The 27,088-nt window shown below is 41.6% G+C and overlaps 1 protein-coding gene across 4 annotated transcripts in view; it reads right to left on the bottom strand.

The window, feature by feature from the left end:
- Positions 1 to 237: 237 nt before the first annotated feature.
- The window catches only part of LOC105490487 (angiomotin), a 65,162-nt gene continuing 38,311 nt past the window's right edge, over positions 238 to 27,088 (bottom strand). For 3 of the 4 annotated variants that reach the window (XM_011756205.3, XM_024795645.2, XM_024795648.2), the window contains 6 exons: positions 15,159 to 15,308; positions 13,892 to 14,082; positions 5,828 to 5,950; positions 3,940 to 4,172; positions 2,065 to 2,808; positions 238 to 1,736 (listed from right to left, as the gene is read on the bottom strand). In XM_011756205.3, the coding sequence (XP_011754507.2) occupies positions 1,639 to 1,736; positions 2,065 to 2,808; positions 3,940 to 4,172; positions 5,828 to 5,950; positions 13,892 to 14,082; positions 15,159 to 15,308 (1,539 nt within the window). In that variant the 3' untranslated portion in view covers positions 238 to 1,638. The remainder of the gene's footprint in view (positions 1,737 to 2,064; positions 2,809 to 3,939; positions 4,173 to 5,827; positions 5,951 to 13,891; positions 14,083 to 15,158; positions 15,309 to 27,088) is intronic. The other variant, XM_024795646.2, reaches the window with a different exon arrangement.

The following is a 27,088-nucleotide window of genomic DNA, read 5'->3' as shown; positions in this document are numbered from 1 at the left end:
ATGGTTAGCTGTGTTGTGTGACTTTTAAAAAGTCACTGAACCTCTCCAGTTCTCAGATTCCTCATCACTAAAATGAGGGGGTAGGGCTCTATTGCTAAAGTTCTCTCCCACCGCTATGGCTCATGATGTAATATAACAGGCCTACTCTTCTATTAATCTGGTTTCTAACTAAGACATCCCAAAACCTCTACCCCCCCCCACCCTTACCTAACACCCCCCCACCTTCCCTCACCCTCCCTATACCCCTTAAAACTGATCTTAATGATGCTATCTGCAGATTTGTCACCTTAATGAAGGGCAGACAGGTGACACAGGGCAGGGACCTGTGGCAACTGGCATCCTTCTGTGTTCTTGGAGGCAGCCCTATGGCAAGGCTTGGAACCATTGCCTCCTTTGATCTCTACCCACATGCACATTTCCCGCTGCTTCCCAAAGGTATTCCAAGATGGAGTCACTGACAGTGAGAAGAGGTAGTTGAGGATACTGCTGCAATCCACCTCTCCCCCGACTGCAGCATAGTACTTTGGGTTTCTCATGTTATTCCCTTGGAGATGATAGTCAAAAATGCCTTTTAAGACATATGCTTAGAATTTGACACACAAAACAAGTTATTTCAAAGTAGTCACCAGAAATTCAAAGCATTCAACCTGTCAACAAAGATCCTTCCTCACTTTGCAAATGATTGGCAATTTGAGACTGGAGCCCCAGCCAGTGAATCTGTGCTGTAGAAGAAATAAACACTAAGCTGATTGGTCTTAATAAATGCAAGCAAGCTATGTTCATGGCTACACACAGACCATGAAAGTCTGCATATAGCACCTCACGCAAGTCTCCATCAAGGCCTCTGATGGTCTAACTCCCTAAGAGAGAGGAAGTTGTGCATCACTCAGTTAATGTACTCTCCCAGCATCTGAAAGCAATATATTAATTATCCAAATGCATAAATTATTCCAGAGCATATATATGAATGTATGAACCTCCAGGAGGGAACCAAAAGAATCCGTTTCCAAAGCACCACTGAAATGAAGACAAACACAATTCCCTGGGGCAGGGTAGCTGGGAAATTGGAAGAAAAAATTAGCTCCAGCACCCTTCTGCACCCCAAAACTCCCTACCTTTTTTCCAGCTTACATAGCTCCTGAAACTATTCCCTTTTATAAGCCTGAGGTGAGAGCTTTCTCCGGCTGCTGCACAGGATAGTAACTATACAAGACAGCACACACTCAATTCTCTCCAGCTTCCCACTTCCAAACTACGTGTTACACACTGTCTTCCACACATACTGTGCTCTTCAATTAAAAATGATCTAGAATATGGAAATTTTAAACAAATTTAAGCACATTGAAAACACTGATGTATGCCCACCCGTTAACAGTCCCAGTATTTGTATAAATTCAAACAATAAGCTTTAGAGCACATTCTGATTAATCTGTCTTTAGAGGTACTCCCTAAGCATACCAGAATAGACTGGTGGTTCACATGGTATTACTCAAGTAGTACATTGTTCCAACAAAAAGTCCTGTTAAAAAACATCCCCTCCCCCCAACCCTTGTCCTCACCCCCAAAACAAGAACCAATACAAGGGGGAAATGATTAAAAGCATTTTTGCTGAGAATCTGCAGCTCTTGATTTGGCCGTTTAGATGAGATATTCCACCATCTCTGCATCAGGCTCTTGTCCCAGGATCTGAATGGGAGTTTTTCTTTCCAGAGTATTGGAGTGGAACACAGGCCCATCTAAATGGAAATAAGGGTTAGAAAACACTTAGGGATGAAGAAAAAACCTGTATTTCTAGAACTAGACACCATCAGAGCCCTCATGAAGCCAATGGCAAAGTGAGACTTGTCACCTCCCTCATTTACTTCTGCTAAGATAATGGCCTCCACTCATGCCTGTTCCCATCTTGGTGGATGAGAAGTCATTTACAGACTCTCTTCTCTCTCCCTTAGAGCATGAAAAATTCAGTCCAAAGGATAACTCTGCCCAGACATCAGGCAACAAGAAATAAATCTGTATTTGAGAGCAGAACTAAACCAAAAGTTACCTGCTAAAGGGAATAATTACCTGCTTTGTCTGGATTGCAGGTCAAACTTGGTATAGACAAACGATGTGGTCCAGGACCGGTAGCTGGACTTGCAGGAACCTCAGCCTGAGCCACAGCTGGAGTTGGAGTTGGAGCTGGAGTTGGAGCTGCAGCCGTAGCTGAAGTTGGTGCCTGAGTCTGAGCAGGAGCAGAAGCCTGAGCCGCTGCTGAAGCCGGAACTGGAACCAGAGCCGGAGCTGGAACCGGAGCCGGAGCAGCTGGAGCAACCTGAACAGCAGCAGCAGCAGCAGCAGCAGCAGCAGCAGCAGCAGGAGGAGGAGGAGGAGGAGGAGGAGGAGGAGGAGGAGGAGGAGCAACGGCAGCAGCTGAGGCAACAGAGGCAGCAGCTGGAATCTGACCAGCAGCAGCTGGAGAAACAGCAGCAGCAATAGCAGCAGCGGTGGCTGGAGACGGGGCAGCAGCAACAGCAGCAGCAGCAGCTGGAGCAGCAGCAACAGCAACTGGAGTAGCAGCTACCATGGTGGTGGTGATAGTGGCAGCAGTGGCGGTGATGGCGGCAGCAGTGGCGGCGGCAGCAACTGGAGCAGCAACAGAGATGGGAGCAACAGTTGCAGTTTTGTTCGATTCCGTCCCACGTTCAGTTTGGGTACTGCAGTCTCGGCTGCCTGTCTTGGAGTGAGCCGAGAGCAGGGGAGTCGAGGGGGGCACAGGCGAGGGTGTGGAAGGGACATATTCAGCACGGTAGTCTCCACCCAAGAGAATGCCTACAAATGAAAGGGGAACAGACATTAGAAAAAAATAGGTGATTCAAATCCAGACATCTAATTACCTGTTCTCCCATTCAAATTTCAGAAGAAATTTGAATGTGTCTAAATTATTTATTTTTGCCTCCAGGGAACCCAGAAATCAGTGTGTGAGGCTCCTCCAACCATGGCTAAAAGTTTCTTACAGACTTCGAAGATCCCTCTGGTCCTCATCCATCACCTGGCACAACATATTAAGCCTGTAAGTGACCTGGGTATCTGTTTTGATTTATTTTTCCAATGGTGATTGGGTTCCACCAAGTTGTCAGAATGCTCCTACTCGGCTCCACTTATAAACCATTACCACACATTACCAGGGAGCAAGAAAGGATTTGGAGAATAAGTCTATTGACACAGATTAAGTGTGGTAATAATTGTGTGATCTAAGGTTCTCACCATGACCATAGTCTCCAAAATGCTTATTCTAACCAAAAGATATTATAAGTATCAGAGGACCAAGAAAGGAATTAAAAGCAACAAAAAGGGTTAAAATAAAAATACATATAAGCTTCCTTCCTCAGGCTCTAAAAATGTGCCCGTGGTATCCACAATATGTCTGGGGTTTTGATTAGAGGGGAGGGAATGGACAGGAATGGAATGAAAAAGTACATTCTGTTCTCATCTCAGAACACTGTGGGAACAAAACCTGCTACCCAAACGATTTAGCGTAACTAAAACTCTGGGTTCTCCTATTATAGAGGAGGAAGGAACACAGAAATGCTGGAATTTTGAAATTCTGAATGACAAAAAGGCCACATGGGTTCTGGAGAAAGATAAAGGTGCCACATGGCAAAGGTCAAATGTGAGAATATTTTAGAGGAAATTAGAGTTACCTTCCTTCACACCCAAATGAAACTCAAGATTCTTGTCCTCTAGGCTTTGGCCTCAATCAGTATTCTCACCAGGAGACTTCAAAGTGTGGAGGAGCTCCAGAATGTGGAACTAGGGTCTCAGGAGGAATATGAACCCAAAACCCTGGTACACCTTCCTCTCCAGAACCTGGACCATCATCCCTTTTCCTTAAGCATGGGTGCTTGTCTCATGGCTCTCTTTGAACACATGACTATAATCTTCCTTATTTACTGTCATTACCTAGGCTCCCCTTCCAGCTCTTGTCATCTCGCTTTTCTTCCATGATGGGGGTGCCAGTCAGGGTGGATGAGTGGGAGAGCAAGCCTGATCCAGCATTGGAAATGGACATCAGAGACTTCGCTGGCCGCATGCACGACAGCTGCTCTGTCTTGCTCGGCTCCTTCCGGGAACGCTGTTGGAGTACTTTGATCATGGCATCCTTCTCAATAATCTGGGCATGTAGGGTCTTAATCCTAGGAACCAAAGACAAAGAACATATAAAGACCTTGTTGCGGCCAGGCGCGGTAGCTCATACCTGTAATCCTAGCACTTTGGGAGGCCAAGGCGGGTGGATCACAAAGTCAGGAGTTCAAGACCAGCCTGACCAACATGGTGAAACCCTGTCTGTACTAAAAATACAAAATTTAGCTGGGCATGGTGGCGGGCACCTGTAGTCCCAGCTACTCAGGAGGCTGAGGCAGGAGAATCACTTTAACTTGGGAGGTAGAGGTTGCAGTGAGCCAAGATAGTGCCACTGCACTCCAGCCTGGGTGACAGAGCAAGACTGACTCCATCTCAAAAAAAAAAAAAAAAAAAAAAAAGATAAACCTGGAAAGGTATCAAATTCATTTCACAAGTCCTCCAAAATGTAAATCAAATTATGCTGTTCTTCATTATAAACAGAAAACTAGATTTTGCTGAATGAATATAAATAAAGCACTATGCCCTTTAAAAAAAAAAAAAAAAAGATGTTCTTGCTACCTCTACATTTTGGTCTAATTGACTACATGACTACATAGAGTTCCCATCATCTTTTTGACTAAAGGTTGATCTAGTTAGTTCTGAGTTGGAAGACAAGGGATGGTGTGCTACAGTTTTTAAAACATGTTTTTCTTCAAGTATAATAATAAAAAATATATATAATATATATAAAAGATGACTTTTCATTCATAAAGGCAATAGTGTGAGAAAAAAACAACATGTTTTTCTGCACACCCAAATGGATACAGCAGAGCATCAGGAGCCGTTGCTTAAACCTTAGTAAGTCACAATAAAGTACCAGTGAAAAAAAAAGGCTGAATATGAGAGAATGAACTGATGTACTGGGTGCTGTAGTGAAGAATCTCAGTCAATGGAAACAATTTACTCAGTAAGATGAGATCTTCTATGAATGAGTGACAACCTTCAGGTAATAAGTCAATGATCATATGTTTATAAAAGGAATCAGGTATCCTACCTCCCACTTTGAGTAGATGTTCTTTTGTTGTTGTTGTTGAGATGGAGTCTCACTCTGTTGCTCAGGCTAGAGTGCAATGGCACAATCTTGACTCATCGCAACCTCTGCCTTCCAGGCTCAAGCGATTCTCCTGCCTCATCCTCCTGAGTAGCTGGGACTACAGGTGCCCACCACCGCACCTGGCTAATTTTCGTATTTTTAGTAGAGATGGGGTTTCACCATATTGGCCAGGCTGGTCTTGAACTCCTGACCTCAGGTGATCTGCCCGCCTTGGCCTTCCAAAGTGCTGGGATTACAGGCGTGAGTCATTGTGCCCGGCCAAGCAGATATTGTTTTACTCTTTTATTAAGCAATCTGCTGTACCACAGGGTTGCAGTGCAGTGCTAGAAAGAATACCCCAGAGTGCAAATGCCAACAATTTAAGCTCAGGCAGAGGGCAGAGGAAAAGCAATTAGGAAGGCCAAAGGGACAGAAACCCTACCTGGAATTCCATGTTTAGTGGAGAGTATCAAGGTAAAAGTCATTGCATCTCACACCTTTAAGTGATAGGCTGGCAGGGGTGATGGTGGAGCGGGGAGACTGCATGATCAGATTTCCTAGTTGTGAATAAAGATCCTATCTGGTCTCTATATCAACGTCTCAGATTCCTCAGCGTCCAGAACAACATTTTACCTGCCCTCCATGTCAAGGCAACGCTTATTGGCCATCAAGATTTCTTCCTCTTCTTTCTGGATGCGAGCTTCTAGAGCTGTGTCATAGCTGGTGTTAGGAGAGTGACTGATGACTGTTGTGTCCCTGGGGAGGAAAATGGAAGTGATGAGATGGGAGCATAGCAAAATCAATGAATGTTATCTTTCTTCTAAGTCAAGAAAGGCTTTTCTGGAAAGTCCTACGCTGAAATCAGGCTCATTTGGAACAGATGGTTTCTGGGGAACTAAACCCGTAAGAACCTCCAAAATAGGACAGTTCAGCGTTCAGGATAGAAGACAACGTTGTTAGTATAGAAGTGGCTGCAAAAGTCAGTGAGGGATGAGATAGGCACAGGCTTGCCTTCAGAACTGAACAGGTATCATCCCATGTTCAGTTCTGGCAGAGAGCCCCTTCAAGTTTTTAGATCATGGCCAAGCAATAGGAATATGTATATATTGGGCCAGGCATGGTGGCTCATGCCTGTAACCCCAACACTTTGGAAGGCTGAGGCGGGTGGATCACCTGAGGTCAGGAGTTTGAGACCAGCCGGGCCAACATGGAGAAACCCTGTCTCTACTAAAAATACAAAAATTAGCCGGGCATGGTGGTGCACGCCTGTAATCCCCGCTATCTGGGAGGTTGAGGCAGGAGAATCACTTGAACTCAGGAGGCGGAGGTTGTCGTGAGCTGAGATCGAGCCACTACACTCTAGCCTAGGCAACAGAGGGAGACTCTGTCTCAAAAAAAAAAAAAAAAAAAAAAAAAAAAGGAATAAGTATATATTATTTCCATTTTATTCTTATGGAAGTCATAAAGGGAGAAAGGTCAGACTTTCAAGAAAGTCAGAGGGTATACTAAGTAACTTATTGCTACAGATGAACATTGGTAAATACACCTGAGTACTAGAAGCAAACAATAGACACATCGGCTAAGATCAGGTGGGGCATGTGAGCTAATAAATAGAGCCTTTGAGCCAGTCCCACTCGATTCCTAGCTAATCTACATCTGAAACATTCTAGCACCAAATCAATGGGTCTATCCCAACAAAGTGACTGTTCTCTTGCCAGAGTTCTAACTGCATAAAGGACCATGATGTTCCATCTGAAAGTGTCTCAGGCCATTAACTCAAAGACCAATTAATAAGGAAAAAAGGCGTGCGTGTGTGTGTGTGTGGTGGGGGGCTGGGGGGGCGGTATTAGGATTAGGGAGAATACTGATGCAATTATATTGGTCTTAAAGGAAATCAGACAATAGACTGAGAAAACAATGAACTGGCACTGCTTCATTATACTTCCTAAGAGAATGGGGATCTGCAGGAGAACTCCAGGCATGTTTTCTGTTGGCAGCTAACTATGTTCTCTTAGCTTCAAGATTATGTCCAGTGCCGATGAGGATGAAGTGGCAAGAGAAAGAGGCAGAAAGTTGCTATTAAGGTTGGGGATTTGGGTGAGCCTCTATAAAATTACTGTTCCCCAAAATATACGTGTACCTTATATGCAAGGTTGAAACCATGTATGGAATGATGAAAGAATTGGAGAGCAAGAAGGGGAAAGAATACAATGGCTTTCATCATTTGCTAAACTCAAAGTATTTTACCATCTCAGCATTCTATACTTTCTCTAGTGCAATTCACTGGCTTCTAGTCCTACTGGGTACCCAAGAGGAAGCAGCATTTGCATAGTGCTTGACAGCACAGGCTCTGAATACAGACAACTCAGCAGGTCCCAGCTTCTCCAAGTATTCTCTGCCCCTAACAAGCTTTATGACCTCTGAAAGTCAAGTTACCTGCTCTAAGCAAGCCGCTTCATATACCAAGTGGGAACAATATTTATAACTTCATCTCATAGAGGATAAAATTATGCAGTAAGACAGTGTCGGTCATGGTAACAACACTCAACAAAGCTATTATTAAGAGAGAACCACATAACTCAGGAGGCTGAGGCAAAAGGATTGCTTAAGCCCAAGAGTTCAAGGCTGCAGTCAGTTACGACTGTGCCACTGCATTCCAGCTTGGGTGACACAGCAAGACCACTGTCTCTAAAAGGAAGAGAGAAGGAGGGAAAGAGAGAGGTGGAGGAGAGCGAGAGTGAGAGCGAGAGCGAGAGACAGAGAGAGAGAGAGAGAGAGAGAGAGAATGAATCACATAGATGGATAGATGGAAGGAGACTAACATACAGAGATTACAAGAGATTCTGACTTGAAAGAATTCCACCTCTTGGTAAAATCCTGGAAGCAATTCCTGTACTGCAGAATTCCAATGTGAAGGTTGGGGCTTTAGAGCCAGGACTGTTGAAAAGTGCATGGTGTCTACGGACACTGGGGAATTGAGCATACGGTTTGTCACTGGGGGAACTAGTGCTGGCCTGCTGCCACTTTCATCGCATAAAAGACCATTTTGGGGACTCAGAGCCCTGCCAGCTAATTGATATGGACACTGTGAACTCCTCAGGAATGGAGCCTGAAAATGTGGGGCACTTAGTGAATTCCGACAGGGCTGCCAGGGCAGCCCTCAGCATCAATCTTCCTTCTAGAAGACTAGGGCTACTAGGCTAATGGCTTAGGCAAAAGCAAGCAAGCACAATATTTGAATGAGCAACTTGACCTGCTACCTTCCAACACTCCAAGACGTTCTCTAAGAACACCAGGAGAGAGATGCTGGGCTACAATCTGAAAATAAAACCTGCAAACCCCAAGCTGCATATTCTTGATTTTGACATCCTCCACCTGAAATTCTTAAGTAAATAGTTTGTCATCTTCTTTCTACTTCTTTTCTCCAACAAAGTTATCCCATCACATTGCTCAAACTGCTTTCTAGCGTGTCACCAATAACCTCCTAATTAAAACACCTAGTGGCCTTTCAAACTTCAAGCCTATCTTTTCCTATCAGCATCATCCTTTTGTTTATTTAATGTGTGAACTCTACACGAGTGGAGCACTGTGTTTGAAGTTCCTGGGAGGCTGGAGAGGGGAGAGGCATGGATAAGACTAGTCCGTAACTGTAGGAAACTTACAAGGGAAGACAAAAAAGTAAATAATTAACTAGTACAGAAGTGAGTTTGGACTTTATTCCAAAAGGCAGTGAAAATTATTAGAGCTTTCCAAGGGAATAAAATGATCTAAGCCATGCCTTAGGAAGACGGCCTTATCTCTCTTAGAAATGTGACAGAGAGATAAGAGAAGTGAAACCCTGGAATCAGGCAGACCAGTCAGCAAGGTGATTGTAATAATCCCAGCAACAGATCATGAAACTATGCACCAGCGAAGTGGCAAGAGAAATGGAAACAGGCTGTAGGAAGTAGAACTGATACAATTTGGAGACAATATCAATGTGGGAGTTAGGGAGATGGAAGAATGAATGACAACTTTGTTATTTTGAACTCAAATGCCTAGAAAAAATGAAATACTGTTTGCTGTGAAAGGAAACTGAGGAATGGCTCTTTTGGAAAGCACTGCAATGGGTTTTGATTTTAGGTACACTGGAGTGAAAGTGACTTAAGAATTGCCATATGCCAATATCTAACAAGTTGGTCAAAATTCTAACTTTAATTTTAGAGATATCAGAGTTACTATTACAGTTATTATCATTGCTATTATTACTGAGAAGCTAGAGCAGAAGATATAACTAAGACAGAAGGTAGAATGAGAAGAAAGCAGAGGAAGGAAATTGAGAAATGCCTACAAAGAGGGAATAGGTAGACATGTATTATGTGTGTGAACAGCTTCTACCTTCTGCTTCCCCCTTCTTTACTTCCTTCTTTCCAGAATTTACTTTTGCTCAAAATAAACATGAAACATTACACATTCTGAGAAAGGCAGTAACCTAATTCAGTAAATGCAAGCTGATAAAAATTACATGGTTGATTGGGTGCATTATCTTGTCATCCTTCTGCTGCTCTTCAGGAATAAATTCATTGTTTATGAGCTGAAACTAAAAATCTGCATTGCCAAATCGGTTCTTCTGCAAATGAACAGGGACTCCTACTCAGTAGGAATTTCCCCTCATCTATATTAAACATCTAGAGAGGACTCCCTAGGGACAAAATAATATGGAGCCTCAATTCAGGCCATATTATTGTGATTATTTATAATATTTCCAGGTAACTAAACAATTAGCTTCAATTAGTATCTTACTGAACAGCTAATAATCCCTATTATTACCATCTTTGAGCTACACCATTTCTAAGAAGCAGCAGAGTTATAGCAGCTAAGGTGACAAAAATATAGATTTAAATCCTAGTTCTTCCGTCATTTAGTAGCTGTGTGTGATCTTGGGCAAATTATCTAACTAAAATGAAAGAAATAAATGTCCTGTTATCACTTTCAACAAAACAAATATTTTAAGTAACAAATACTCATTTTAGATATGCCAAAATATCTTAATTTACTATCTATCTATCTATCTATCTATCTATCTATCTATCTATCTATCTATCTATCTATCTTTATCTCTCGGCCCTCTTAACCTTTCATCAAGTAAAATTCACCTAAACATACAACTGACCAATCTCAGAGTTGCTGTATCTGATGTTTAAGATGGATCTCAGGATAAAGGACAACGCCAGCACTTTCCATATGCATCAAAATGCCTCCTCCTGGACTCTTTAAGGCTAAAAACCAATATCTAAGTGTTGGAAGGGATATAAATAGACCACCTAATATGACTTATCACCTGAGAAAAGACACTTGCCTATTCTTATATTATATTTTATTATTCACAATGGTCAAAAACTGGAAACAATCCAAATATGCATATATCCAAATATGCATACATAAACTGTGATACATCCATACCATGGAACACTATTCAGCATCAACTTGGATGGGTCTCAAAATCATTGTGTTGAGTGCAATATGTCAAACAAGAAGAGTAAATGCAATATGATTCCTTTTATATGACATTCTAGAAAAGAAAAGTATAATTTTGTGACAAAATAACAGATTAGTCATTGCCTGGGGTCAGGCATGGGAGGAGGCGATCAAATTCAAGGGCACAAGAACACTTTACAACAGGTCCTCTATGTTAATTGTAGTGGTGGTTACACTGTTGTATACAATTACCAACATTCATCAAACCGTACACTTACAACAGGTGATTTTTTAATATGTAACCAATATCACAATTGAAAAAAAAAATTGTTTTCTCCAACTATCGTTGATACCACCAAAGCAAGATGTCCTAATTGTGAAATCTGTCATTTACCAATGAGCCATTAGGTTTGGAATATATTAAGCTTGAGATCCGGGTAGAATACACAGAAACCAAGCAGATCATTAAAATGTGGCACCAGATTTAGGGATATAATTTATACATTTAGAAATTGTTTCCTTCCTGCTTTCACATCGTCCTTTCTCCTTCCTTCCATTTCTCTTCTTTCTTTTCTTCTTTCCTTCCTTCCTTCCTTACTCAAATACACTTGAGCACTTTCCAACTGTAGCCAATATCCTAGACACTTAAAAATTATTTTGAGGCTGGGCGCGGTGGCTCACACCTGTAATCCCAGAACTTTGGGAGGCCGAGACGGGCGGATCACAAGGTCAGTAGATCGAGACCATCCTGGCTAACACAGTGAAACCCTGTCTCTACTAAAAATACAAAAAGGTAGCCGGGCGTGGTGGCACATGCCTATAGTCCCAGCTACTTGGGAGGCTGAAGCAGGAGAATGGCGTGAACCCGGGAGACGGAGGTTGCAGTAAACTGAGATAGCGCCACTGCACTCCAGCCTGGGCAACAGAGCGAGACTCCTTCTCAAAAAAAAAAGAAAAAAAAATTTTTTTTGAAAGAAAAGAAAATATTAAACTTTTACCATGGAAAGGGGCAAAGGGCAGAACCTTGGTCAATAGGTACATTTAAGACTGAGAGAAAGAAGAGGAAAACAGGTAGACAAAAGGAATAAAAAGAAATGTTGGAAAGAAAGGCAGAAGAGCCCACAGGTTTTGAAATAAAGTTTTCTGAATGTTACCACCCAAATATAAAATCTCATTTGAAAGGAAAGAGGAAAAGAAAACCAACCTCCATGGTAGAACATAAGAGGCACTGTCGTTGGAAGAGTAATCTAATCCTAGAAATAGGAAGGTCTGAAGGAATCACCTAATCCAATTCGCTTATTTTACAGAAATTTCAATACAGTCTGTCTGCCAGTGTCTCCTGTGGATTAGATTAGTAGCATGCCAGAAAGACACACAGTCCTGATCTGGAATGTTCGCCTGTGGGACTATCAGAAAGTGTTCTTTCTAGGTGGGAACAGGCTGTGCTTTATCCTATTGAGTGATAGGCATGCACATTTTGCCAAAAACAGTGATTAGATGGAAAGTTTCTACCTGATGATTAAAGGGAATTCAGTTTAAATTAAATCTATCTTGTGGGAGCCAATAGATTCTGAAAATCCATCTGAAAGGGGTTTCCCCGAATACACAAAGCTTTCAAAGGAGGAAGGAAGGAAGGTAGTTTCTTTATACAAAGCCCCAGTGACAACCCCCTAAGCTCTCCTGCATTTTGACCTGGAGTCTATTCTGAAGCAGGAACCATGAACCCTAGCTTTCTAGTGTTTTCTCACACTGCACACTCTCGTGACCTGAGCATTTCTAAGCTTCTCCCTAAAGGTGACAAAATTACCCTGTATCTTTCCACCTCTCAATAATAACAACGTTTTTTTAACGTCAGCGTTTCTTATATAACCTCTGAACAAGTGCTAGACACAGGTGTTTCCTTGGGAGCCAGCAGGTAAAATTACATTTAATTCTGCTTCTAACCTGCCTACAAACTTCGAGACCATCTTCTGGCATAGCTGGGCCTTCTGTGCACTCTATTGCCACACTGCCATGTATTGAGTATACCTTGCTTAGGAAACAAGGCCAGCAAGCTTAAGCCCATGAGGACTTCAAAATCAAGCCACACGCAGCTTCCATCCATTTGAGGCATAGATGGTATCTAATGAAGACAAGCAGATCACATTAGAGAGACATGTCTTCCTAAAGAATCGAAGTGGGCTTACAAAGCACCGGTTCAGCTCTTAGCACTGAACCTCCCCACCTCTGATTTGGCATGAGGCGGACTCAAAAATAAATGTATCCACCACCCCCTCCACACACATATACCAACCCAAAGTCTGGCAAGCACTTCCAGACTCTGCTGGCTTACCATGTTTAGGAGAATGTTAAAAACAACACTGTGGTTTTTAATAACTTTCTGGGTAGAGACCTATCTGGGTGCAATATGCTGTAGCCTGCCTTTCATACCCAATTCCAGACCAAGGCTCTGTTATCGCCACAACTCAAGTCATCACCTGACTTGAATTCAGTTTTTGTTGTTTCTCTCTCTCTCTTTCTTCTTGTCTTTTTACCCCAACTGATGATTATGAGCAGTAGCAAGATAGACACATGGAGTAACAGCAACTATTTCCTCCAAAGGCCAATAATGAACTTTTATCATTTGAAAAGGGGAACAAATAAGAAGCAAAAAACAAAAATCCTTCGGCCACTTTCTCTCCCTTACCAGATGAAATGTGACTGCTCACACGTGATGAGGTGGTGCACATAGAGAATGCGGCCTTCAAATATTGACCTTCCCAAAGGGCAGGGATGGGTTCAAGTTCAGCACAGCCTTTGACATACCTTGGACAAGCCAGAGCTATCAAATGACAGCAGCAACTCCTCAGTGACATTTAGTTTCTGAGTGGTAGTTTCTCTGGAGGGGCTTTCACTCCAGTCCTGGGGCTAAACAACCTGCATATGTGGCTGAAAGAATCTTGTGGCGCTGGGGAAGGAGGGGTGCAAATTTACAGCTGATCCCATCTGCAATTATTCTGGCTTCTGGGGAAAGCTGAACTATGATTCTAATAAGTTTATAAGACAACTTTTATGTTCAAATCGCTGACTCTCTGTCTCTACAGCCGTTCAGTCCCTGCATAATCAGATGAAAGAAAACACACTTAGGCAGAAACGGGGGGGGGGAACCCAGAATATTAAAGAAAATAAAACACTGGAAAAATCTATGAATCAGTGACCTTTCTGTTCTTCCCACTCATGCCCTACCAGCTAACTACTTACCTCTGAGCAGCCACGGTTGCAGCAGCATCCAGAGCGAAATGTCTCATCACATTCTCCTCCAAATATTTCTGCTCCCACTTTGTCATATCAGCTTCCAGAGCCAGAATCCTCTCCTCTTTCTCCCGAAGGAGCTCCATCAGCGCAGTGGCATTGTATTCTGAAACACTGGTGGGCTGACAGTTGCCCTGACGCTGTTGGGCCAGATGCAGAGAATCCTCAAGTGAGTGAGAGAAGAACCATGGTGTCTGAGCCCCTATTCTTGGAAAGGATTACTGCCCAGCCTACTTCTGTTTCGACTCTGATTCAGAAAGAAGCAGGGAGAATTCAGATCTCCTCCTAAGGCCACAGGACTTCCTATCATGGGCTTGAATGTGAGATTCCCTTGGCCAGGAAAGGGGCCTGTCATATCAAATTGTCATGCTACTCAGAAAGTGAATTAATGGGCTAAAAACTGCCATCCCTGCCTGCCAGCATAACACACAACAGAAACGAGAATTTTTAAATCTGGCCAGGCAGATTACAGGTGCGTCTCGCACCTGTAATCCCAGCACTTTGGGAGTCTGAGGCAGGCGGATCACCTGAGTTCGGGAGTTTAAGACCAGCCTGGTCAACATAGTGAATCCCTGTCTCTACTAAAAATACAAAAAAAAATTAGCCGGGGGTGATGGTGCATGCCTGTAATCCCAGCTACTCGGGAGGCTGATGCAGGAGAATCGCTTGAACCTGGAAGGTGGAGGTTGCAGTGAGCTGGGATCATGCCACCGCACTCCAGCCTGGACAATAGAGTGAGACTCAGTCTCAAGAAAAAAAAAAATCTAGGATTTAGTTCCTATCTTGCCCGTAACTTGTAGTTATCATTAGCGATTTATGCCAACTTTTCCTAGTCTTGATTTTCATTCATCTAAAACTGAAGAGTGGTACGGCCAGATGATTTCTGAAGACCATTTCTAGTTCTACAGTATCAAGGCGTGTATTTGTGTAGCAGCTCTAATTCTTACAGCATCTACTGTTCCTGGAGTTCATGTGAAAATAAAAGGTGCAAGATCATAGGCTTAAAGGATATTTCTGGGATAGGAAGCTAAGGAAACAGACTTTGTATTCACAATTGGGAGGCACTCTAGAGTAAGATTAGGTGGGAGAAAAATGTAAAGATGAGCAAGTGTGTGCTTTCAGTGTTCACGTCAAATGCCAACTGAAAGATAAGCAACCAGGAATAATGTCATTTTCTTGACTTTTTTTCCCCTTTCTTCCTTTAAGTTCTCCATACCTGCTGGATTCTCAGGGATTCCAGTTCCCTCTCCAGTCGTGTCCGGAGACGGTGCTCTAGCTGCTCACGTTTTTCACATGCTGCCTGGAGCTGTACAAGGGCCTGCTGCATCTTCTCCACCTTGTCAACGTACACTTGCTTCTTTTTCAGCTGGAAATCCACGTTGGGTAATTTGCAAGGTGAAAGGAAAAACAGCAAGCAACAGGGTCAATTATGTATCCCCCAAATCCAGCCTTGTGTTTACATCTCTTCTTGTTTTAGAGTCCAGCTGCAAAAAGGAATGGATGGCGAGAAGGTCCTTCACGGTGAGTAGCAGGCTGCCTTGTATTGCTCATACAGAGAATGTGAAGGAATCGAGAGTCCCTTTTAAACCTCTTCCTTCTTCCCCATCTCTATACCTTTCCAAAGTCTACTCCCATCAGTACCATCTATGTTAGAAGGCCAAGTTTTTCAGATTCCCGATTACGCACATCCTTATCTCTGGTCTTTTTCACTCTCATATGGAATATTCTTGGGGAAGGCATATCTTATTTTGGTTACTGCATTAGGCAAATGCTTTAAAAGGGGGGATCTCCAGGAAGAAAGGTTTGCTTTGCTATGGAAAGGAAGCCCACCCCCTTTTATGTAGCTGTCTCTTCTCCAAGTGGGAGAAAAAGAGTGATTAACTGCTGAAGGTACAAGGTCAGAATTGTCTTTTTGAAGTCTTTGGTCCTGGTAATCACCCCATATAATCCATCACTGCTCTCCTGGGAAGTTTCTGCTTCTCAAAAGTAAAGGTGTCATGTGATGGTTCAAAAGCCTTTACCCTCCACCTTGCCTAGCACTGCCTTGCTAGTTCTTTAGGTTATGTGTGATTGCTACTTCATGAGCCTGAATTGGAAACCCTGGGTTATAGTCTCATAACTTTTATTCTGGAACCATAAAAGATCCCGAAAGCCTCAAACTAATGACTCAAAAGTGAAACTAAATGAGTCAAACATTATTATTTCTCTTTGCAAGCCTATAAGCCATATCCAAAAGCAAATGAAGAAGCAAGCAGGGAATAAGAGTGTGAGTTCTTTGTAACCTTGTAGCTTAGAAGCAAAAGTTTGGCTCTATGCAGATAAAATAATGAGAAAGATCTCAGAGCTCTTTAAAGAAGATATGTATCTTCTTTAAAGATATATATAATCTATATCTTCTTTAAAGATATAGATATAGATACATCTATATCTTCTTTAAAGATATATATATCTATATCTTTTTAAAAGATATCTTTAAAGAAGATACATACACACACACACACACACACACACACACACACACACACACCTATGGTGCATCTATCTATCTGTCTGTCTATATCTTTAAAGAAGATATGGGGAAACTACAGGCTTTCCAACTTGTTAACAAATAAGCAGATGACGCTTCTTGTAACACTTGTGGGGCCCCCTCAATGCTAATAAATCAACTCATAGCTGTTTCCAAAGCAGAAACTCTTCCAAGTGGGGCACGTCTGTCATTATCCTTCTGATGGAAGTTGATGTTAGGGACACTTTCACTCTTCAGATAAAAATATGAAAATATTATTGATAACCTAGTCAAAAAGAAATTCAGGCATCTGATTCTGACTTTTCAACAAATTCCCAAGCTCTTGAGTTACCTAGGTAGATAACTGCAACATAAGAAGTTATCCACCCTACCAGCATTGCCTAACAGCCACTTAGCTGGGGCCCAGCTGGCAGAACCAACCTGACTCCCTCATTGCAGAAACCTTCATGGTAATGAGTCCAAATCACTACTTGGTAGAATTTCCAGTCAGACAGCACTAGCATGTACTGGTGGAAAAACCTTCTTGTCTTATAATGGCCCCCTCCTCAAATTAGAATTGCTGAACTTTCTCTAAGTCGAAGGAATCCTATCTTGTATTTTCCTACCAGACCTGTAGTATGCCTTGCCTAGGTGACTGGAAAACAAAAAACTTTTTCTACTTTTGTTGTACTTCCTTGACATTTCCTTTCATTCCAAGTCTAGTTCAATCTAGCCTTATAAACCAGTGGAGGTGAGTTCGAAGCCTAGATGTTTTTATCCATTAGAACATTTCCTAGGAAATAAAACAAACAAAACACCATCACTCTCTTTATCTCAATAAGTTTAAACCTTTCTTCCCCGGGGTTTGTGGCTGTTGATAACAACATTGACTAGGGCAACCAAAACTTTTGCCTCTGTCTTCCTATTTGCTAAGCTTGGAATAATTGGAGAGAAGGAAACATCCTCTATCCTTCACCTTTTGGGTCTTATAATCCTTATGAGCAATTTAAAGCTGAATGCATTTATTTGTGAATCGCTCTGAAAGCCCTAAGGGAGCAGGGCAATGTTAATACAGAGAAAGTTAACTATAATTACTAAGGCTTACAGCAGTTATACTTAAAGGCAATTAAACTTAGATAGCATGCAGTTCTTGCCTTGGTGGTAAACTACTGCAATGCAAGCTCAGAAAACTGAAAAATAAGCAATCCAGGGCCATGTGGATTTCTTGAGAAAGGAAACCAAAGTATCCTAGCAAAAGCACCCCCGCAATATAAGTCACTGAGCCAACTCTCTGGAAGGGAAATGCAATAAAGGCCCGGGGAGTTGTCTGAGTTGGCTGAAGATAGGCATGCAGGTCAGATAAATACCACAAAGCAAGCCAAAAAATATCCCATTTTGATTTGCCACTGGGATGATTTTCTACAAGGTAGCAGGACCATTGTGGCTGGCATAGTTCTCCCACCTCATTTAAAATGAGAAAAAGTGCAACTCACCCATTAACATCATAATCACCTAGTAAATGCCTACTCTCTAGATAAGTTAGGGTAGAAAAAGACAACTCTTGCATGTGACCAGTGCAAGATCCTAGAGATGCAATCAACAAAGCCAACCATCTTCTAAGTTACACTCTCTACATTTTCTAGATCTTATCTACATGTAAAAAGGAACAAAGACCTACATGCTTTATTGACTCCACTACTATCTTGGACGTTATGTGCTTCACTTTTACCTTAGTCATGACAAATCACCATGTATCTTTATACGAATCAAATGAGATGATGCATTAAGTGCTTAGTAGAGTATATGGTACAGAAAGTACTCCAGGTTGTTTGTTCCTTTTTAGAGAAAAATTAATACCAAGTCATACACATTCCAGTCCTCTGAACTTTGAACACTCACTCCAGATATCCTTGACATGGCTATCATTCTCTTAGTAACTCTAATGATCACCTCATTGTCTAATTAGACAACACAAATATAGCGATTTCCCCACAGGAAGACATATAACATTAGGCCTCAAACACTTTATGCTGTAGATATCTTTGGATAGCAAGTTGTTCATTGGAAATACAATTAGAAGCAACCACTGAGTAGCTGCAAATATACCATATTTCTCTCCAAATGACATGATTTGCAAGGTACCTCTACTTTAGGAGAAAGAAATATTTTACCTAAGATCAAAAGTACTATTTAAATAAAGACCCTTAGGCAAAACTAATTCTCTTTCTCTCTTTTTCATTCTCTCTCTCTTCCCTCTTTCTCGCTGTGTTTGTATGTGTGGGTGTGTGTGTGTGTGTGTGTATGTGACACACACACAGATATACATATCAGAAATTTCTATCTGACAGCACAATGAAAGGTAAAGGAACAAGCTGACAATCAGGAGACTTGGGTTCTAGTCCTATCTGTGCTATTAGTAGCAACTTGCTTCTCTATTCTCAGCTACAGAGATCTCATTTGCTTAAAAAAAATGAAGGGGGTTTCAGGAGTCAGCAAACCAAAATGGTCAGCAGCCGCCCAAATCCAGCCGTGTCCATTGATTTTGTCCATAGCTGCCTTATAGCTACAATGGCAGTCGAGCAGCTGGAGTTGCAACTGAAACTGCATGGCCCACAGACCCCAAAGTATTTACAATATGGTCCTTTAGAGAAAAGTTGGCAAACCCCTGGAGAGGTCTTCAGATGGTGATGCAGAGTCCTAGTGTTTGGTGGAGGTGCTTTAGGGGCCACTATAGTGGGTGGGTTACATCAGACGGTTCCTCTTTTATGTGCTTTACGTATTAGGGTTCTATTTAAAATTTCACTTGAAAAAACAATTGCCAGAGCTTTGTATGTGTTATATTCATGTTCACTTTTGTTGTCTTGTATCTGTCTTCCCTAGAGAATGGGCCTCCCACCTTATTTTGCTCCATCATCTTTTCATACTTGATGCTTCAGTACAGTTACATAGCTTAAGGTTACTGAATAGCCCATAATATTTCACCCCTCACTGCCTCTGGAGGTGATATTCTCTCTCTTAGGAATGTCCTGCCCCACCAGGATTTAAGAAGTTAAAAAAAAAAAAAAAAAAAAAAAGCAGGGCTAGATACGTGATCTCAGAAGATCTATAAGAGTCTTTAACTCCCAAATAGGTTATGAATCAGAATCCCCTTCTCACCTTCAACACTGACCAATATCCGAGAGGGCTCAGCCAAATGGGGTCCTAGAATTCTGTACTGACACATTCTTAGAGGTAAAAACAAAAGTTTTGCTTTAGTTTGTGTGTAAGTACATGCAAGAAACATACCACATAATGTGTGGTTTTGTCATAAGACCCTAGATGATTTATTTTTCTGTTTTCAGTGTTCAAAGAACTGAAGGTTCACTTAAAAAGTTTCCAAAGCCAAGATAGTGGTTCGAGTGTTTGTGCATAATATGAGTTGTGAGGACCACAGATTAGTGACTCTAGTTTCTAATCTAGAGACCAGTACCCATGAGCCCTAAAGATTCTAAGTAAATCTATCATTTAAGCCAAATCCCTCCTGAACATTCAGTGAATGGAAGGAATCCTTTATGTATTAAAGTTTTCTTACAAAATGCCAACTTTCAAGAAGTTGTCAAATCCTTTCCTTGCTTTCTCTAATTCTGTGTTTTCTTAATGTAGACCCCTACACCACTTTTACTCCCTGGCTTGATCTTTAGATCCACTTTCTCTCTAACCCTAACCTGACTCCCACCTCCTACTGTACTCCAAGGTCCAATCTATGGTAGTTTCCTTTTTTGGCTTTATATGAACGGTTTTCAACTGGGGACAATCGCTCCCCCACCCCCTACCATGCCCAACTCTCCAGGGGACATTTTAGCAATGTGTGGAGACATCTTTGGTTGTCACAACTGGAGGTGGGGTGCTACTGGCATTTAGTGACTAGAAGCCAGGAATGCTGCTAAACAGCCCACAATACACAGGACAGCATCCTACCACTACCACTAAAGAGTTGTCCAGCTCCAAATGTCAGTAATGCTGAGGTTCAGAAACCTTGCTCAACACTGCAGCACTACTGGAGATCTCCTTTGTGCCACACTAATATTTTAATGTTATCATGTTATCCTCAGTCACAGACCTCTAGGTGACTGTAAGATTTCTAACTCTGAAACTTAGCATGCCCCACAGTTTTCATCTTTCCTCAAAATGTCATCCTTTTGATACTTCAGTCATCATCATCACTTACCTAATTTTTCCAGTCTCAGAATCTTGGAATTATCATTCTTCCCTCTTTCCTTTGTCTACCATATCCAATCTACCACTATGTCTTAATTCTAACATCTCTCATATTATTTCATTTCTTTATATGTTCATAGCCAACACAGTTTAAGCTATAATAACACCTAACAGATCTTACTTTCATTTGCTCTCCTGATCTATACACACATGCATACGCATACACACAGACACACACATACACCCATGAGTCCATCCTATATAGAGCTGCTGTAACAGACTTCCTGAAATAGTCATTTAAGAAAAAAAGCAACTGGCTGGATGCAGTGGCTCACGCCTGTAATCCCAGCACTTTGGGAGGTTGAGGCAGGTGGATCACTTGAGGTCAGGCATTCGGGAAAAGCCTGCCCAACATGGTGAAACACTGTCTCTACTAAAAATACAAAAATTAGCTGGGTGTGGTGATGAATACCTATAATCCCAGCTACTTGGGTGGTGGAAGCAAGAGAATTGCTTGAACCCAGGAGGCGGAGGTTACAGTGAGCCAAGATTGCACCACTACACTCCAGCCTGGGTGACAGAGACTCTGTCAAAAAAAGAAAGAAAGAATGACAAGAAAGAGAGAGAGAGAAGAAAAGAGAGAGAGAGAAGAAAGAAAAAGAAAGAAAGAGCAACCTACTAACCTACTGCACACCCATTCAATTAGTGTTTATTAGGTACCTATTATATCCAAGGCACTTTTAAACCTACCTCCTCTCTTCTTTAGACCAGAGCTGCTCTCTTTCATCCATACCTCAAACTACTTGATGCTTTTATGTTTACCACTCAGTCTACTGTCACACTCTCCTCTGTTCAGCCTAGATATGGCTCTTTAAAATGCCCTTATCAATCTAGGGTCCTGCTGCCTTAAAATTCTACCACGTCTACTATGCAAATACTCAAATTTCACATTGGTCTGATCACTTCTTATCCCTCCTTACTAAATCACTAAACTCTCCAAGAGTTCTTCCTTGAATAATCTTACCTGATCCTGATTGCTGCTTTTCTCGATAGCTTCTCATCATGTGTACTGTATTAGCAGTCATTTTTTAAAGATTTCATTCATGTGTGGATTTATTCATTCATTCAACAGATATTTACTGAATGCTTATTATGCATCAGGCCCTATTCTGCAAATGAGAGGAGAAGGGATGTAGCGGGAAACAAGACAAAATTTCTGCCTCAATTGGAAGGCAATATCCATAGGCAACTTAAGGGTAGAGCCCTTCTATTTTCCTTGGTATCTCTCTTAAGTTCTAGTTCTAGTTTGTTGGTCACTATATTCTTGGTGAACAGTTTATATTAAATAACTATTACATTCAAGAACAAAAATGAGCATAGTATAGCTTATCTGCAACACTGTAAATATACAAACAACACACACACACCTCATAAATGTATTCGCTTTGGCCCAGTCAAGATAAGAGTTTCATATCATTCCTATTCAGAGGTAAGTTTTTAAAGGAAAATCATAAAAGTGAGAGGAAGAACAGTGGGAAGGCAATCTATTGAAGCATAAGGCAAATACTCTTGAGCTCAATCAATCATATGATTTTCCATTACACTTCTGTAATATTTTGAACCAGTTCCCAAATATTTGGCAGATCTCTTAACCCCCTTCTGACTCAGGAAAATCTGATCCCTGCAAATGAATACCACGTGATGGCATCTCTTCCCTCCTTCCAACAACTGTGGGTGTCTTTCAAACTTAGTTTTTAAAGGATGGCTATACACAAAATTGCTTCTAGAGCCCCATTTGTTTTAGCCATTTGCATGGAAGTGACTTAATCATTTAGCTTCCCATTTATTCACTAGTGGACAAAGAACAGGGGTAAAATGCTTTAGATTTAAGAGATCTGGGATTTTTCCTAAATGTATCATTGACTGTATCACCTAATCTGTCTGTACTTTAATGTCTTAATCTGTCAAATGAGGATAACACTTGCAAGGTTCTTTGGGGATATACTGATATATCTGTAAATATTTTTAATGTTTAAAAAATACAAACAAGAAAATACAGATCAGTAGGCAGAAAGGACAGACTATTAATACTAGCTGGATGACCACCAACATACACAAACACTCCATTGGCTAAAGGACATTAAGGCTAAAAATATAAAACTAAGTCCAGTGCCTTCATTGTCTAATTTTCCTCTTCCCTTGTATTGTCCACAACTCCAAACACTATTATACAAATGTCACAACTGAAGTGTATTTTTACTGCTATTCTCCTTCATACCACGGGTTATATGTTGCTCCATGAGCCTGATTTTAGTTTGAGCTGATTTAGTCTTACCCAGGAGCCACTGGATCCAAGTAAGGGTTCATGCTGAAGCAATTTGGTAACACTACCCTGGTATTAGCAAGCTGCCTCCATCCATTGCCAGTAGGCTGTGGTCCACTGGTAGATATTAAAAGAATTGAAGAGTAAAAAAACCACCTCTAAAAACTTTCTACCTCAGGAATAGGGCTCATGTTGTAAAGGCGACTAAAGAGAAACCCACAAAGCTTCCAATTTAGGAATTTCAAAAGCCAAAATCATAGGAAAGACTGAAAGAATTGAGCTCAGAGAGATCACTCCATCTCTATTTGGGGGTAGACATAATTTCTTTCTTGTAACACATTGGGTGGAAAAACACCTACTTAAAAGTAAATGCGGCCAGGCATGGTGGCTCACTCCTGTAATTCCAGCACTTTGGGAGGCTGAGGTGGGTGGATCACTTGAAGTCAGGAGTTCAAGACCAGCCGGGCCAACATGGTGAAACTCCGTCTCTACTAAATACAAAAAATTAGCTAGACGTGGTGGCACAGGCCTATAGTCCCAGCTACTTGGGAAGCTGAGGCAGGAGAATCGCTTGAACCCAGGAGGCACAGGTTGCAGTGAACCAAGATCATGCCACTGCTGTCCAGCCTGGGCAACAAAGCGAGACTCCATCTCAAAAATAAATAAATAAATAAATAAATAAATAAATAAATAAATAGATGGAGGAAGGAAGGAAGGAAGGAAGGAAAGAAGGAAATACACAGAGATAAATATGGAGAATGCCATCCTTAGATGAAATGATCTTCAAATAAATCAATAATGCACCAGCAGAATACCTTGGAATATTCCTGGGTGGATATGTATTTTATCTGTATCCTATCAATACTCTAAATGCACACATAATTCACATCCTTGGATCTTCCATCCAAATCTATAATCCATCAAAACACTGGATAAGATTTACCTTCCCCAATGAAATCCTATTGTTGTTGGAAAATTATTTTGGAGTATTAGACATATAAATATCTATGCCTATGACATCTTCCTCTAATATCAGGGAAGGAGGAAATTGGTTATGATGCTTTGTGGATAGGTGTGGTAGCAGAAAATTATGTATCTTTAAAACCAAAAAGACAAATCAAATAAGTAGTAAGAGATCTAGAAAGAAGGGAAAATATTAGCCCTTAAGAACAATGGTGGAAATGGAGTAAAACAGTATGAATTTAGCTTTAGAGAACTGAGTAGAATTGCAATGGGACTCTAGAAAATGCACTGGCTACTCTAATACGAGCTATCAATGTGACATCTAAATCATCACTAGCCACTGCAGTTCAGAAAAGTTTAACATTTGGGCCCCTTCTTGTTGAATCTCCATGGCTTTCATTCTAGCCTAAAGCCAAAGAACAAGGCTCGCTGGCTCTCTCTGCCAGCCCTCTCACATTCCACACTCTCCCTTCCTGTGCACTCAGTTCAGTAAGCAGCCCACCCGCAGCATCTTCCCTCTTTGATCTTGCCAAGGCCTTTTTCCCACCATCCCTGAAACAATTACCCAAGCCGCTTCCACTCCAGATCATCATAAGACAGCAGCCAGCCAGAAGCCTGGGCTGCCTTGAGCCTTGTGAGAGGATATGCCAGGCATCCATCGAAAATCTCCAGTGAGGTCAAACTGGTAGGGGGTGGGGAGGCTGTCTTTGAATGGGAGAATACCGTGGTTGCTGTAGGACACAGAGCTCTTTTGACTTGGAGTTTAATGAGCCTCCACTTCAATAGGACCTACGTGTCCCGAAAGATAAGGGCAAGGACGGAAAGGCACCATTTACCTCGTTCAGCTGCTGCTGCAATAGGGGCACAGGGTACACCCTGGTTCAAGACCTGGATCAGAGTGACTCACCAAGAAAAAAGGTCTGATTTATAATTACAGTGCTATCCCCTCCCCAGCAAGATACCTCCTTCCTGGATGCCAGCAGAGCCAGGTCCATGAAAGAATGCACTGAACTTGGGAGCAAATGGAAGCTGTGATTGCAGGAGAAAGTTCTTTGTAAGCCTGAGGCAACATTTCTATGTAGAGTTTAGAGCACAGTGATTGCAGAGAACTTCAGGTAAGAGAGTTAATGAGATTAGCAAGAAGGAATGAATTTCAGGAAAAGAATCTAAATGAGGTCTTTGTAAAGAGAAAGACATAAATAAATGCAAGGGTCCTCTGGCCATTAAAGTAGTCATAACCTTTCCCTGACCACCTTAATGCAATGAGTAGTAGTTACCTGAGTGACCTTGTACTTAGAAAGCTGAGAAAAATAGTATCCTAACAAAAGGTCTAATTTGAGAAAGTTTCCCTAATTTTGATTTGCTAAGTAGGCCAGAGAGGTTTTCCTTGGAAGAACTTCTAAGGCTCGAGAAAAAAGGAAAGTTCATGATGCCATTTGTAAGCTATCACTAAATTATCTGTTTATATGGGACACAGGCAGGTTATCTAACATATCCATCTGCCTTCAAACACAGCCTTACTTGAGCCATTTCCAACAGACAGAAGGATAACTTTTCTATTCATGAATACCTTTCTTGGTTTAGAAATGTTCAATGATTTTGTGAAGCAATCACAATGAAGGCTCCTTCTTAGATCTGTTCCAGAACTACCTGCTTACCCCAAATACCTCCCTGATGATGTTCCAAACTTTGAAATTTCAGCCCTGAAAGAGCAAAACCTAATGAAGACTGAGTCACAGCAAAAAAGCAAAACTTTAATTAGCAATTTCCTATATCTGAGGATAAGCAAAAGGGATGTTTTCCTTTGAACAACATAGAGGAGACACGACAAACAGCACCCAGGAGCAAATCCAGCTCTGAGAGACTGGTAAAACAAAAAGGGAAATAAGAACCAGTTGATTTTCTCTGAGATGTGGTCTTCCAAGGCTTTATATGTGCTAGAAGTGAGCCAGCTTGAAAGTCGGGAAGACATCACAAGGCCTCTGAGATTCCGCTGGGTAGAGGGTGGTAAGCCTGCTCTCCCAGTCCAAGGTTTCACCTTCTTTAGCAAGAGCAACTCAGAATTTCCTAACAATTAGACTCCATGTGAAAGCACAAATTGGATGAGGACTAAAAACTTAACAATAATTGATGACCTCATTTGAAATAAATGCCATCATTCAATCCCAGCTCAATACTTAGAACTTCTTTATATTGTAAAGCTACATACATATTTTGGGGAGGGCCCCTGGAAAACTACTAAAAATCTCTAGGACTAATGCCCAGAAAAGCCTCAGAAGTCTGAAGCCAGAAATATATTTCAGGCAACCTTTTCAGCAAGGGCTGCCCAGTGGGAACTAGAAATGAACATTTTCTCCCAAAACATATATTATTTTCATTATTTTCAAACAACCAGTTACCACTGTGCCCTCAGATGTTGCAAAGAAAAATGGTTGCAGACACTCTGTCCCCATTTATCTCCAACTGGCTGAGCACCCTTCCCGGAGGGGCAGCAGGACTCTCTGTACACCCCAATCTCAAAGCAGTCTGGACAAGTTTCTCATAGTCTTTTGAAAAAAGAAAGGCCCAACGAGTGAAGCAATTTTTTAAAAACTTAAAAGATGCAGAGGTTACTAAATCTGAACAAGCACCCACATTTTCTTTTTGGGAGGTGAACCAAAGGATGATTCAGACAGGGAGAAAGGCAGCAGGGTTTAGGGAATGAAGAGTCATGAGATACCAGTTTTATTTCTGGCTCTACCCAACACTGGCCATGTGACCACCAGCAAGCTACTTCTTTCTCAGCAGGTCTCTTAGCTTGCCCTTCTCTAAAAGAATTCAGTCTTACCCCATCCTGTAATTTTCTCTGGAATGTCCTCACAAAAATGTGAGGGAAGGGAATATATGGGGTGTAGCAAAAGGATGCGATAAGCTAGACATCAGGTAAATACAAGTCTTCTCATTTTCTGTTAAGCAACTTAGCATAGTTCTGACATAGACAACTGATGAAGCAAGACATTAACCTGATTTTATACTACCTGAAGTTGGTATTTTACCAAGTCAGGCTAAGGGATATCATGAATTAGATGGCACTACCCACTGGTAAAGTGTGTATTTATAGCCCAACTCCAACAAGCATTTTAATATCCAAAAAAGAAAGCAGAGGAAATTGATAAGT

Source organism: Macaca nemestrina, chromosome X (assembly GCF_043159975.1).
Source record: "Macaca nemestrina isolate mMacNem1 chromosome X, mMacNem.hap1, whole genome shotgun sequence".
In the NCBI taxonomy this organism is placed as follows: domain Eukaryota; kingdom Metazoa; phylum Chordata; class Mammalia; order Primates; family Cercopithecidae; genus Macaca; species Macaca nemestrina.
This window is presented reverse-complemented; position numbering and strand designations above follow the sequence as displayed.